The sequence below is a fragment of the Sus scrofa genome, chromosome 14 (assembly GCF_054392235.1).
Source record: "Sus scrofa isolate SSC_HxYL_T2T_F1_AM1 chromosome 14, Sscrofa_HxYL_maternal_Yorkshire_Landrace_v2.0, whole genome shotgun sequence".
NCBI lineage: Eukaryota > Metazoa > Chordata > Mammalia > Artiodactyla > Suidae > Sus > Sus scrofa.
Window position 1 is genome coordinate 20,096,737 of NC_139396.1, and position 14,892 is coordinate 20,111,628.

At 51.5% G+C, this 14,892-nt stretch overlaps 1 protein-coding gene across 1 annotated transcript; it reads left to right on the forward strand.

Moving 5' to 3' along the window:
* Positions 1 to 956: 956 nt before the first annotated feature.
* Positions 957 to 13,285, forward strand: LOC100513889 (putative serine protease 47). The gene is made up of 5 exons (XM_084994477.1): positions 957 to 1,256; positions 2,961 to 3,144; positions 4,317 to 4,594; positions 6,891 to 7,051; positions 12,802 to 13,285. The coding sequence occupies exons 1-5, from the start codon at positions 1,046 to 1,048 to the stop codon at positions 13,117 to 13,119; spliced, it is 1,152 nt and encodes a 383-aa protein (XP_084850603.1). The 5' UTR covers positions 957 to 1,045; the 3' UTR covers positions 13,120 to 13,285.
* Positions 13,286 to 14,892: the final 1,607 nt, after the last annotated feature.

Genomic DNA, 14,892 nt, shown 5'->3' on the forward strand with positions numbered 1-14,892 from the left:
GCTCTATGCCTTAAACTTTAAAAAAAACTGAAAAAAAGAGAGCTAATGGATTGAGTTAAATTTTTTTTTTTTTGTCTTTTGTTCTTGTTGTTGTTGTTGCTATTTCTTGGGCCACTCCCACCGCATATGGAGGTTTCCAGGCTAGGGATTGAATCGGAGCTGTAGCCACTGGCCTACGCCAGAGCCACAGCAACGTGGGATCTGAGCCGCCTCTGCGGCCTACACCACAGCTCACAGCAACGCTGGATCGTTAACCCACTGAGCAAGGGCAGGGACTGAACCCGCAACCTCATGGTTCTAGTCGGATTCGTCAACCACTGCGCCACGACGGGAACTCCGGATTGAGTTAATATGAATGTATCAATATTGGCTCACTAGTTGTGACAAATGTGCCGTAACAATATAAGATCTTAACAAGAGGGGAAATTGGGTAGGGGGATACGCAAAGTCTTTGTATTATTTTGCAACTTACTCATACATCTAAAACTCTCCCAAAATAGAAGATTGATTTAAATACAAACATAAACAAATGAATGAAGAAAAATGTACTGGAAATCATTGAAACGTCGCTTGTGATACGGGAACTTCATGGTATAGAAATAATTTTTCAGTGGAGTTATTTTAAAAGTTAATAGGGGAGTTCCTGGTGTGGCTCAGTGGTTAATGAATCCGACTGGGAATCATGAGGCTGCGGGTTCCATCCTTGGCCTTGCTCAGTGGGTTAAGGACCCGGTGTCGCGTGAGCCGTGGTGTAGGTCGCAGATGCGGCTCGGATCCCGTGTTGCTGTGGCTCTGGTGTAGGCCAGCGGCTACAGGTCCAATTGGACCCATAGCCTGGGAACCTCCATATGCCACGGGAGCAGCCCTAGAAATGGGGAAAGGACAAAAAAAAAAGTTAATAGGAAGGTCACGTGGGATCAAGGCTGGGTTGGGGCGGGGTCAAGGCGTGGTGGGGGCGGGGTCAAAGCCTTGGCCAGGGCGGGGGCAGGGTCCAGGCCCAGGGCTGAGTCAGGCCAGGTTCAGGCCCAGGTCCACAACACTGACAATGGTCTCAGAGGCGAGGCTTCGGCAAGTAGGAGGCCAGCCTGCCGCCCTCCTCTGGCTGCAGCTGGTGCTGCTGCCGCCATGGTCGCCCACCACCACCCTAAACCTGCGAGGGTCCTGGGCCGACCCCGGCCCAGCTCCTGCAGCCGTGCGAGCGGTGGAGGGTGGGCCTCTGACTCCGGAAGCACAGCCATTGGCCTGGGCAGCCACAGGTGCGTGGGGGCCTCTGTGTGGGGCTGAGAAGGTGGGCCTGCAGGGCCTGAGGGGGCTTGACTGTGACCAGGGCTTGGTGCCCAGGGTCACTGAACCTCTTCTTTTGTTTGCGGTCAGGTCCATCTAACCAGGCAGCCCAGAGACCACCTTAACACAGGTGGGTCACAGGACCCCTACTGAGGGGCCTCTGGGATGGAAACTGCCCCAGGACCCTTGTGGGGCTGTGCAAGTGGGCACTGGCAGGGTCCAGCCTGAGGCTGGGTGGAGGAAAGCCCAGGACTGCTGAGTGAGGAGCCCTGAGTCCCTGGGGCCCAGGCCCTAGAGCAGGATGCCTGCTCTAGGGGCCCTGGCCTCACCCCTGCCCTCAGGTGTGGGTCCCAGAACCATGGCTGTCTTCATTAGCCCACTCCCTCTTATTTATTTAATTTTTTGGCCACTGCATAGAGTGTTTTTTAATCAATTAATTTCTTTTTTCCGCTGCTGGCTGCAGCTTAATGTGGGATTCCCAGTTCCTGGACCAGGCATTGAACCCTGGCCGTAGTGGTGAAAGCACCAAGTCCTAACCACTAGACCACCAGGGAACGCCCACCCCTCTTATTTATAAATGGAGAATCCTGAGTCAGAGGCAGGGAGGGAGTGACTTTCCCCAGGTTGATGCTGAAGCTCAGTCTCTGTGGACATGCTCTGAATTGAATCTCAGAGACAGAGTTGTGGGTGAAGTAGAAAAGAACAGCTTTATTGCTTTGCCAGGCAGAGGGGGCCACAGTGGGGTAACAGCCTCAAGGCTGTGTGCCCCCACCTCGAGGGCTGAGTGAGGTTCAAAGAGCAGGGCTTGATCAGCTTGTAGACTTTCTTCGGATTGGTGGGTGGTGAGGTACTTGGGAGTCAACCTCATCCACCTTCTGGTTCCACCTTGTTTGGGTCTATGTGCTTGTGTGCAGCATATAGGTAACTTCTTCCACCTGGTGGGGTTTCAGTATCTGCAAAACATTTCCAAGGACATGGCTCAGAATATTATCTATAGTCCTTGAGGAGGAGCTAAATATTCTTACTCTGTTTAATCGTTAAAATATTATTTTGCTTTGCTTGACTATTTTCCTTTCTTCCTGCACTTTTCCACTTCTCCAGGTAAATGTACTCTGTGACTAAAGTTTTCTACAGAGAAAAGGCAGGCAGAGGACATGGGTGGGGGTCTATTAGGGGAGGGCCTCATGGGGTCCTGCTAAGTTACACGGTCACACATCACCACAGACTCCTGCCTGCAGATCTGCTTCTCTAAGATACTGGGGCAAAGTGGAGGGGCACCAGCCCTTAGAAGCTATGATTTGAGTGCATAATGTTGGCAACTTCGGAGACCTTGAGTTGTTGTGGTGTGTTAGTTCAGGGAAATAAGGCCTGGCACATGGCCAGCCCTTTGCAGACTGCCTCAGTGATGTCCAGCTCAGCGGAGATGCTGCCATGAGCTGTTGCCACCTTTGGTCACCCTTGGCATCTCACCACAGCCCTGGGCCTTCATGCTCAGAAAGCCTGCTCCATTGTGCTCTGCTGTCAAATTCTCAGTGGCAGCTGGTAAAGGCAGAGTCCAGGCAGCCGTGTCATTTTGGCCAGGCCACTGGACACTTGCCCTTGGTTTTCCCATCTGTGAAGTGGAGGGGGCCTCCCTGGTAGTGGCATTTGGGGTCTCACCCATGTCTCTATTGTAGGTGGCAGGGGAGTCTCCACAGCGTGCGGGAAACCCAAGGTGATGTGGCGGATCTCTGGTGGTCAGGATGTGGTGGCTGGCCAGTGGCCATGGCAGGCCAGCCTGATGTACCAGGGCTTGCATGTCTGTGGAGCTGTCCTCATCAACTCCCGCTGGCTGGTTTCTGCTGCCCACTGCTTTCTCAAGTGAGTCCTCTTTCCTAGGGTGCCAGCAGAGGCACTGGCAGGGGAGGAGTGAGGGTGTCCCACCCCAGCTCCTCTGGGCTTTCCTCTGGGGCTGTCTGTGGCCCACAGGTCCATGTCATTCCTGCCTTTGACCTGTGTACCTTCTACCTGGACTGTCCTCCTGGCTCCCTTTCCCAGACCCTCCCCAGACTCTGTCCTCAGCCCCTGGGCCTGTCTCCCAATACAGATGTGCCCCAGAAGAGTAGCAGTGTCCATTCTGGCTGCCATGCAGTGTGGACCAAGCTCAGATCACAGTTTCTCAAGGTCCCCACATTTCCAGGTTTCTGAGTCTAGGCAGGGACATGGGACCTCATGTCTGGCAAGCAGCTGAATGGCTCTACTTTTTACTCTTGCAAAACTGTGTGGCCAGGAGGAATCATGGTCACTAGTGTGCATGTGGGAGATGTGGTGCCAGGCTGTGCGGGTGGGAGATGGGGCACCCTGGGAGAGTGATGTGGCTGCTCAGGAGTCTGACACACCTGGCCCTCCTGGGTCTGCTCAGTGCCCAGCTTGTGAACAGATGAGGAGGCATCCCCAGGGAGTTGGAACATCACAGCCCAGGTCTGGGAGCTGGAGCTTTGGGAGCTCAGAATCTGATCAGCACCTACTCTACGGGAGCAGCTGTGTTCAGGGCAAATGCAAGGTTCTGTTTCCTACACTCAGTTGCTCTTTTACCTTACAGATCTTTGGCAAGTGCTTCTAACTGAGCAGAGAAACAGCTATTGGGCAGGAGGGTGGTTAAAGAAGGGAGGGGTCAGGAAAATTGTGGGGCCATAAGGTGGGTTGTAGGAGCCTTGGGAAGGTAAAAGTAGAGCTGGGATCAATCCAGAACATCTCCTGTAAACACTCCAAGGGCCTTCATTTGATGAGCCCACCAAAGACCTTTCCAGCACAAGGATTCAATGCTCCTCTGATTCTTGGATATGGTGGAGAAACCATATGTCTGAGGTTGTAAGTAGAATATCAGTCTCAAGAAAGAAGTGCTCCTGAACTTTAGGAATGCAGAGACCAAGGCTGGCACCATGGGGGGGTGCAGGGGTCCAGGTGGATGTCAGCAGTTAGATTAATGTGCAGGGGAAGAGACCTAGCCCACACTCAGGGATGATGGTGACAGCATGCTCCTCCTCCTCCAGAAAATCCCATGCTCCAGAGAACTACCGGGTCCTGTTAGGAAGCACGCAGCTGTTTGAACACACTCAGCACACCCTGGAGATGTCTGTGAGCCGGATTGTCATGCACCCAGACTTTGAGAAGCTTCATCCCTTCGGAAGTGACATAGCCATGTTGCAGCTGCTCTTTCCTGTGAACTTCACTTCCTACATCATCCCTGCCTGCCTCCCAGCCCCTGGCTTGCAGCTGCTTAATAATGCATCCTGCTGGATAACTGGCTGGGGGATGCTCAACGAGGAAAGTGAGGGGGTAGGGGAGAGGCTGGGATGGGAGGGCAGATAAGGGGGAAGCGGGGAGGAGGAAGAAGGGAAGGAGGACAGAGGAGGGGAGGAGGGAAGTAGGGGTGCCCAGGCAAAACAACCGCTGGACCTTGGTCCACTGTGCCTCATTTCCAGAGGACTGAACCATTCTGGTTCTAGTTCTGAAAGTGTGTGATTCTAAAATTCAGTGTTCCCTAAGTGCAAAGCTCTGAAAATCTGGGAATCTTTGACTGTTGGATGTTAAGAACTCAGGTTCTTGGAACCTGTCAGCTTCTTGATTTCAAGGCTTTAATCAACTATAGATCTAAAATGACTTGATTCAACTCAGAGGTCATGCTTGGGGCCTGGCCCCTTCTAGGCCACGGAGGAACCAAGATTTCCCATTGGAGGCACTTAGGAAAAATGGAAAGAAAACATATTTATGACTTCTGACCTGTGAGCCTCCAAGGTCAAGTTAGAATGACTACAACTTAAGAGTGTTTCACTCTTTGAACCTCACTTTGCTCTTCTCCCAACCCAGGTCAGCTGTCTACTTTGTGGGTGTATTAGGTGAACTGAGTAACAGAAAAAGTTTGTGTTTTTCTGAGATTGAAAGGGAAGAAATGCAGGCAAAAACTCATGAGTAAGAGTCTTTATTAAAGAAAAGAGTGTTTATGGTTTGGCACAAGCTTATGTGGCAGAGTTAGGGGGAAAAGAATGTGTATTTGCAATTATTTGTAAGGTTGTAATTTGGTAGGTGTTTCTCAGGATAGGAGATCAGGAGAGGCATTTTGATCAGAACTTGTCTTCACTGGGTGGGATGTGCCAGCATTGCTGGCCCTTCTCAATAGTGTATCAGTAACAATCCCCAACCACAGGACAGACAACCAGGTCCCCAGCATTGTCACATACACACACACACACACACACAGTCTGGTTCTTCCTTGAGGACAGGGACTCTGTCTTTCTTGTTTTAATATCCCAGCCTATGCCCCAGGGCCTGGCAGCGGGGTAGGTGGCAATGCTGCCACCCTGGTCCTGTAGACCACCCGTTCTTGCATGGACCTCCAGACTGGTCTGCTAGCTCCCACCCTGTGTGCCCTACTTTAGTCTCCACACAACTGCCTGAGTGTTTGCTTTGAAGCAGGTGTTGTGCCAGTTCCCTGCTCTTTATCCTCAGTGCCTTCTCATTTATGCTTAGAAAACTGTCCAAATGTCCCACCTTGGCTCTCAGGCCCTGTGCAATGTTGGCCCCCATTCCTCTCTGCTCAGCTCCTACTGCACCCTCACCCACGCCATCCCAGCCACCAGGCCCCTTCCTGCCTTGAATATCCTGAGGCTGTCCCCACCTCAGGACCTTTACCTTGGCTGTTTCCCCAGCCTCACAGGCTCTCCCTGCTAATCTGGGTGACTCATTTCTTTGATATACAACTCAGCTCCTCCTCTGAAGAGTTTTCCTTGATGTGAAACCTAAAACAGGCAATGCATAATGTCACATTTCCCTGTTGTATTTCCTTACCACACTTCTCAGAGCTAAATAATCCTACTTATTTACTTCACTTACCCTGTTTCCCCAACTAAAAATGTTCCCCTCTATCACTAGTGTCTAAACAATAGCTAACCTGAAGACAGATGAATAAATGAGTGATTGAATGAGAGGATGGATGGGGGATGGATAGGAGGGAAGATGAGTGCCTGGAGGGGAAGATGGTTGAGTGGGTGGGAAGAGGGATGGAGAGAGTGGATATATTGATTGATGGAGGGAGAATGGGGAGATAGATCCAAAGATGGATAGGCCAGCAGATAGATGGAAGGGTGAGTGGATGAATGGGGCATGAGACAAGATGGGTAGATGATGGACGGAGGAATTAGTGGAGGGAAGGAAAGGTAATGACTGACAAATGGAAGTGGAAAGGATGGTTTGTGAGAGGGTAGGTGGGTTGGTGAATGGTTGCTAAGCATCAGTGATTGGCATGCATTGGTAGGATTTGCCTGGGTTGGTGAATGGTTGCTAAGCATCAGTGATTGGCATGCATTGGTAGGATTTGCCTTTTTTCTTTATGGACTACGAGTGGTGTGGTCTATTGCTATGAGAGAGGTGGTGGGAATAGGATGAGTTTGGAAACGTTTGAGAAACAGGGGAGGCCTTATTAGGCATAGGTAGAAGACTGATAGAGAGCTGAAAGCTCAGCTTTGCTGAGAAAACCCTATGATTCAGGGGTGGTGGTGAGCAGTAAGGCAGAAGAGCCTGTAGCTAAGCTCTAGCAAACTTCACTGACTTCCTTCTTATCCTCACAGCGCCTCTGCCCACACCCTTCCATCTCCAGGAGGCTAAGGTGGGCCTCATTGAGAACCAGTTCTGTAATCTGGTATATGGACACAGGCTCAGCAAGAACTTCTCTGTGTATGAGGAGATGCTGTGTGTTGGGGACTTCTCTACAGGAAAGGCCATCTGCCATGTAAGTGAGGTCATTTCCCTTCTTCCCTGGCCTGTTCTCAGGGCCTCAGTTTCCATGGTGGGAGGCTGTGTTGCCTCCACTCTCTTTGTGGAGACCCCTGGTACCTTCTGTTTCGTCCCTCTACCTATGTTCCCAGGCTCTATCTCTTGGTAGTGTCCCCCAGGCTAGCCCCTTCCTCAGCCCATTGCACAGGAGGACATCTACTACTGGCAGGACACTCCAGCAGCATCTATTCTGGAGGCATATTTTAAAACCCTTATTGAAATATACATACAGAAGAAGACATTCATACTCTTTCCCTACGTGTGTAGTTGGATGAACTTTCACAGTGCTACACCCCAGGTGGCCAACACTCCTCTCCCCTTCTTGTCACCAACACTCAATGGAAACTCTCATCTTCACCTTAACACTTTATATTAGATTCTGAATTTTCCATAAGTAGAACTTATTTCCAGTTGTCAGATTTTCACGTCTTAACATTATGTTTGTGAGGTCCATCCACACTGTCACACGTAGGTATAGTTTGTTCAGCCTCATTGCCCTGCAAGACACTATCGTGTGAATTGAATTCGATGGGCAGTTCTGCTCTCGATGGATATTTTTGTAGCTTCCAAGTTTTTCATTTCATTTCACTTCCAGAGGTTTTCTATTTGATTTCACAGAATCCCCTGAGGAGAATTGTTAGATTAAAAGCTATCTGCATGTTCAGCTTTGGCAGATGTTACCAAACATCTCCGGAGGGGTTGCACCAGTTCCACACATTCCAGCAGTGGCTGAGAGTTTACAAGCTCACCAACACTTGGCACTTTCCATCCTTCCTAATGGTGATGATTTATTGTGGTTTGCATTTTCCTGATGACGGATGAAATATACTTCCGTACGTTTACTGCCGTTGAATATCTTCTTCCTAATTTACCTTCCGTTTTTTTCCCCCTGTGTCTTTTTCTTTAGGGGCTCTTGGTACATGTGTCTATTATGTACATTCCAGACATGAGTGTACTGTTGAATTGTGAAGATGTCTATCCACTCTCTGTAGTGTCCTATTTTAGAAGTGGGCAAACAGGCCCAAAGAGGGAAAGCACTCCCGTAAAATAAGGAGGGCCTGCGTGTTCTGACTCCAAGCTTCACCTGGCCTCCAGGCCTTCACCACATCCCCTCAGGGCCCAGCACCCTGAGCTGGCATTGGGTGCCAAGCTCTTACACAGATGGCATTGTGGAGTGGAGGGCAGAGGGTGAGGGTTCTGGAGTTAGAGGCACTGCTCTGCCCTTGGGTGGTCTTTTCACCATCTGAGCCTGTGTCTTATTCACGGTGTAGGAGTCTGAGGCCTCCTTCATGGGACTGTTGAAAGGGTGGTGTAGGGGGTTGGATAGTGTCCCCTAAGTTTGTATCCATTTGGAATCTCAGAATGTGACCTTCTTTGGAAATAAGTCTTTGCAGCTGTGATTAGTTAAGAATCTTGAGATGTGACCATTGTAAATTTCAAGTGGGCCCTGTACCAATGACTTGTGTGAAGAGGGCTAGACACAGAGACACTTGCTTTCAGATTTCCAGCTTCCAGAACCATGAGAGGATACATTTGCATTGTTTTTATAGTTACCCAGTTTGTGGCACTATGCCTTGGAACCCCAGGAGATGCACACAGGAGGGACAAGATGACTGGGATTGTGACTTTGGCCTAGCCCATGAGAAGGCCACATGGATAGATATCTTCATGGCAGGCCAGTGAGCTGCTGGTAGAAGGCAGACCCATATTTCTTGGTTCCCAGTTCTTAAACAGTAGTATAGAGTTGTAGCTGCCTGGCCTGGTCTGGCCTCCTCACAGAGCCAGCTCCACCCAGAAGTGGAACAAGTGTTCAGCCCCCACCCTGCCCAGTCCACATCCGGCTGTCACCATGGACCTCCCTTACAGCCTTGTCCACCTCCCTTCTCCTGCAGGAATTATGCCAGTGGAGCTCAAGGCCAGAGCCTTGTGTCTGCTCACCTGCTGGATATTCGTAGTGCCCCTCGACCCCACCCTTCCTCTGGTTTCTCTCCTGAGCTGGACACTCGGGAGTCCCAGCAAATGACCCCCCTCCTGCCTCCCCTTTCACCTACCACCGCCTGACTGAGAGATTCCACCTAGATTCATCTTCTGCCATGTCACCTGCTCTGGACCCCACCCTCCAACCTGGGGCTCCCACCTCTCCCCACAAGGGCCCCTCCCTCTGCACAGGGGGTCCAGAAACAGGTCTGAGGAGAGAGAGCCTGCCAAGGCACTCAATGCTCAGACTGTGGGGCAAGACAGACCTGGTTCCATTGACTGGGATTGTGGCCTTAGCTAAGTCTCCTCACCCATGAAATGGAATTGCTCATGGCCTCCACTGAAGAAGGTTCCTATAGAAATGCAGCACTGTGCCTGGCATTCAGTAGGTACTTAACAAGTTTTGGCTTCCAGTCTCCTGACCTGGTTTGCCTCCCTCTCTCTGGATTGTACCTGGCTTAGACCCAACCTCTTGCTGAAGGTGGAATTCACTGCTCCAGCCCTGCCCAACACAGACACACACACACACACAGACACACACACACACACACACACACACACACACACATACATGCATGCACATGCATACACATGCAAGAGTGCACACGCAAGGTTTGCTTTGTATCTACAGTAGTGCAAACTGTAGCTCACGTTTCATGTGATACCTTAGATTTGGGGTTTCTCCCTTCTTCCCTTCCTTTCTTTCTTCCTTCCTTTTCCTTCCTTTCTTTTATTCCTGCCCTACCTGCAGCATATGGAAGTTCCCAGGCTAGGGGTTGAATGGAAGCTGCAGTTTCCAGCCCTTGCCACAGCCACAGCAATGCCAGATCTGAACCACTTCTAGGACCTATGTCACAGCTTGTGGCAATGCCAGATCCTTAACCCACTAGGCAAGGCCAGGGATTGAACCTGCATCCTCATTTGTACTAGTCAGGCTCTTAACCTGCTGAACCACAATGGGAACATCTCAATTTTTTAAAGACCTCCAGAGTCCACCTTAAAGAATATAGAAACAATAATGAAAAGTCAGGTAGCGCAGTTAACCTTGGAGGAAATTTATTCGTTTAGTCGCATCACCACCTCTCAAGGGGCGCCCCCTGAGGCTATGAGAGCTGTACCGACATCTGCCCTAGAAAAGTGGATGCAGCAGAACAGATGGTCCCAGAGGAGGCTCTCTCCTGCCTTCTGAGAGCTCTCCAGGGGTCAGGAGGCTATTGGAGCCTGACTCAGAATCCGTCATCATTTCCGCAACTGCATGGGTTCCCTGTGTGAATCCCTGAGGGCTGCAGTGAACAGGGAAAGGCCTTCCACTGGCCTCACACAGCTGGGAGGGGGTCCACCGTGCAGAGGGCTGAGGCCACCCCAGGTGGGGACCACAGAGGGGAAGGGCTGAAGTAATGATGGCACGTTCCCAAGAAGGTGCCTTACTTGGAGCTGCTGTGACAAATCCCCTCCAAGTGAATGGCTAAACCCACGGAAATTTATCTTATATTTCTGGAGGTCAAAAGTCTAACATCAAGGTGTTGGCCAGGTGGGTTCCTTCAGGAGGCTTTCCTAGGGGAGAATGTTTTCTTGGTTTTCCCAGCTTTTTAGAGGCCACCCTCATTCCCTGGCTCACAGCATTTCCGTCCTCAAAGTGCAACACCTCTGCCTCTGCTTCCGTCACATCTTCTGCTCTGACTCTGACCTCCTGCGTCTCTCTTTCCTTATGAGGATCTTGATTACATTGGACCACCCAGAGAATCCAGGAAAACCTTCTTAGCTCAAGAGCCTCAACTCCATCACTGCTGCAGAGTCCCCTTTGCCACATGAGCTAATAGCCACAGGTTCCAGGGGTGAGGATGGGCATCTCTGAGGGGTGTTTTTGGCCAGCCACACCATGTACCCTTCGCTCTCCTTCAACCTGCCACTTCCCCCACCCCGCCCTCTCAGCTGGAGATCTTGCTTGTTTCACTGAGAACCCCAAAGCAGCCAATCAGACTAGAGTCATTCGTCCTGACAACCCTACACACCGTCTATCCCAGCGTCTTCCCTCTCTCCTCAGCCTCAAGTTCCATCCCTGCCATGCCCAGAGTCTCTCCTGCTCCATGTCCTCTGACGCCCCTTCCACGGCTCCTGTGTAAATGCGCACCATCTACTGCTCAGTTTCTTTACCTCCCTTCCCCCAAAGACTCCTCCCAACAGTCCTGAATCTAACCCACTCCACCTAGGAGTGTCCCCAGCTTGCTATCCAAAACCTCAAGGCCACCATCCCCAATAGCTTGTCTCACCAGAACCGCCTGTGGATCTGAGTCCTCCTCTCACTTGGCACTTAAGCAAGTCTCCCTCCTGTTTCCTGGGCCCAGGCACTCACCAGATGCTCTGCTCTATGCCTGGTCCCCTCCCCTCCCACCTCTAAATGCTGGGGCCCCAGGGCTCCATGCTCAGCCTGCTTCTATCCCTCTGCACTTCCCCCCATGGTTAATGACAGAAAGGCTCAGATTTGACAGGTCCTATAGGCAGCTTCAAACTATTGTTCCAAATCTGACTGTTCTTACCACCTGGCCCCTCTCCATCAGTAATCTCTCCTGTAGCTGCCTCCCAGCTGGTTCATTCTCCACACAGCACTGGACTGATCCAGGCACTAGACATGACCTAGACAGTTCTCCATGGGGATCAAATCCTACCCTCTGCCATAGGCCCTGAGACCCCTCGTCCCATATACTTTCCTCACTCCCCACATGTCACTGCTCTTCCTCCCACCCACCTGGCATATCCCTCCTTCCCTGGTCTGCACTTACTCCTCCCAGTGCTCCTGCTTCAGAAAGTTCAGTTGTTTCCCGCTTGGAAACTCTGCCTTGTGTTTCCTAGTGCAAGAAGAGTAGCCTTTCACCTCCACTTGATGAAGTGCCCTTCCCTTCCTGTCCTGACCCTCCCATGGCTTGTTTCCACATGTCACATCTGCCAATGGCAGGCTGGTTGGCTTATTTACAAAAGCACCACAAAGGAGGAGACCCTGTGCCCAGGGCAGAGGCTTCCTGGCTGCTTGCTGCACATGTTGGATGGGTAAGTGGAGGAGCAGCAAGCGTGACTATGGCCCCTGCCCCTCTACCCCCAGCCACAAGGACCAGACCCTCCCTTTGGCTGATGACATGAGATTTCCAACCAGATGGCCCTGCCCTGAGAGCATGAACTCTAGTAAGTCCCAGCAGATTTCTTTCTAACCCCCACCGACTCCCTGAGCAATACAGGTTGCCTCCGCCAGGCCAGGGTATGGGCATCTTCTGAAATTGCTCAACCAAGGTGTTGAAAGTAAACCAAATGACTAAATGAATGAAAAATGAAGAGGGTCCAGGTAAGGGGTGTGCTGGTGCAGCCCAGGGTCTTGCCAGAGCTGAGGTCTGCAGGGGCTTGAGCTGGCCAGGCTCCACTCCCAGACCAACTCTCTTGGGCACTGTGGGTGTAGCTGTCCCTTCTCTTCCTTGGACAGTGCCTTGTCAGGGATATCCAGGCTGTCTCTGGGCACAGGGGTCCATATGATCATAGACTGAAACCTGTGATTGTCCTGAGGGTCAATCAGGAGCTTCCTAAATCATGATGCCATTGCCTCCCTGCATGGCTTAAACAGGCTGGTCTGCTGTGGGATGCTGGTGTTTGGACCTTCCCAGAAGTCCACCTGAGGGACCGTAGATGGCAGAGACTCCTCTGACCTAACTCAGTTGCTCACAGTAACTTCCCTCTCTTTCCTAGGGCGATTCCGGGGGGCCCCTCGTCTGTGACCTCCTCAGTTCATGGGTTCTGGTGGGGCTGGCCAGCTGGGGCTTGGACTGCCGACATCCCACCTACCCCAGCATCTTCACCAATGTCAGCTACTTCTCCCATTGGATTGACGAGATCCAGAAGTGCACACCCCTCCCTGAGCCCATGGCCCCTCCTCCTCACACCCAGGTTCCATCCCAGTCTCTGCAGGCTGCTGGCTCGCCTGGGCCTGGCACAGCCTTTGTGCCTTCAGAGACCTGGACCCTGCTGCTGTTTGTGCTCTGGGTCCCGTGGCAGGCCTGGTGCTGACCCGCCCAGCTCCTGTGCTCCTGTCTCTGCCTCAGAGTCCAGTCTCTTCTCTGGAAACTGCGGCCCCTCCCCCACCAGCTCCATCAGCTTTCCATGGCCCCATCTTGGCATTTCCGTCCAACAGTGGCCACCCCACAAACCAAGCCTGCAATCCCAAATAAACAAATGAAAGACTCCTCCTGCTCCTGCCTTGGGGCCCTACAGCCCCTCCTGACCTCCATCCGTACCTCTTCCATTGAGGTCCACTGTCTGACTCCCTGGACAAGGAAACAGGCCCTGGCAGAGAAGCTGTCTCAGGAGGAAGGCAGGGGTGAGGATGCTGGTGGAGCCCAGCTGGGGACAGAGAGGGTGTCTTCACTTGCAGGCTCCATCCTGTGGTGGGAGTGTACAGGCCTTCAGAGAGAGTATATCAGTCAGCTCCAGCTGCCATCACAAATCCCACGGGCAATGGGGCTTAAACAACAAGAATGTATCAAGTAACTGTTGAGATCAAGATATGCGCATGGTTGGTTTGCCCTGAGGCCTCTCTCCTTGGCTTCTAGATGCCCATCTTCTGCCTGTGCCCTCACATCAGCATCCCTCTGTGTGTTTCTGGGTCTAAATTTCCCCTTTTTATAGGGGCACCAGTCATATTGTATTAGGGGCCACCTTAGTGACCTCATTTTAGCTGTTTCTTTAAAAACTCTCCTCTAGGTGTTCCCGTTGTAGTGCAGCAGAAATGAACCTGACTAGTATCCATGAGCGTTCATGATTGATCCCTGGCCTCGCTCACTAAGTTAAGGATCCAGTGTTGCTGTGAGCTGTGGTGTAGGTCACAGACAAGACTTAGAACTGTCATTGCTGTGGCTGTGGTGTAGGCCTGCAGCTGCAGCTCTGATTTGACCCCGAGCCTGGGAACTGCCATATGCTGTACCTGCACCTCTTGAAAATGAGCAAGTTCCCCTAAAAAAAGGACCCTTAGCTACATCCGTGGACCATCCTTGATATCTCCTGCCTGCTGCTGAGTAGGAAAATGTTGGGGATCCAGAACTCCTCCAATGACTGGTGTGCTAGCAATAGCTTCTGTGACAGCAGGAAGCTGCTCCCCCCCAGGCAGAGGCGGTCAGGGGACCGTAGGTGATGGCTCTGTGCTCTGTGCCCCCTTTCAAACCCTTTGCATCCCTGCCATCTGAGGAAGGCAGGCAGTGCCTGGGAAATCACCCTGGTTACAGATGCGTCACTTGGCCTGTGTGGCAAGAGGTCACCCGTGAGCCAGAGGGCCCGAATCCCCTCTGGAACACACTGCTCCATACCCACCACTTAAAAATGCCCTTCAAACAAAGCACATTGGCTGCACAATTGTAACAGCTGTATCGTTAAGATATGATGTCTGTGATTTAGAAAAGGGTTACTCCTTGCCTTGTTCTTAGAGAAACATACCATGATTTGGTAAGGAGAAGAACCCAGACTAGGCGGCCCACAGCCTCTGTCAAGTGTGTTCCTTCAGCCAATGCTCTGGTTCCATGTTGAGGGTTTTGGGGTTGAGCCTTTCCCTGTTGTCAATGGGCAGGCTTCCCCTTGGTGTATATCATATGCAAAGGTTGCCCAGCACCTGCCTCTATTTCAGACAAGCTCCAGTCATGCTGCCGCTGGAATTAGGAACCTCCTTTACCCACCCTGTGGACAGTGGTCATTTCTCTGATTCTGTGAGTGTATCATCCATTAAACCACTATTGATTTTATTTATTTATTTTTTGTCAAGTTAGGCTCCACCTACAGCATATAGATTCCCTG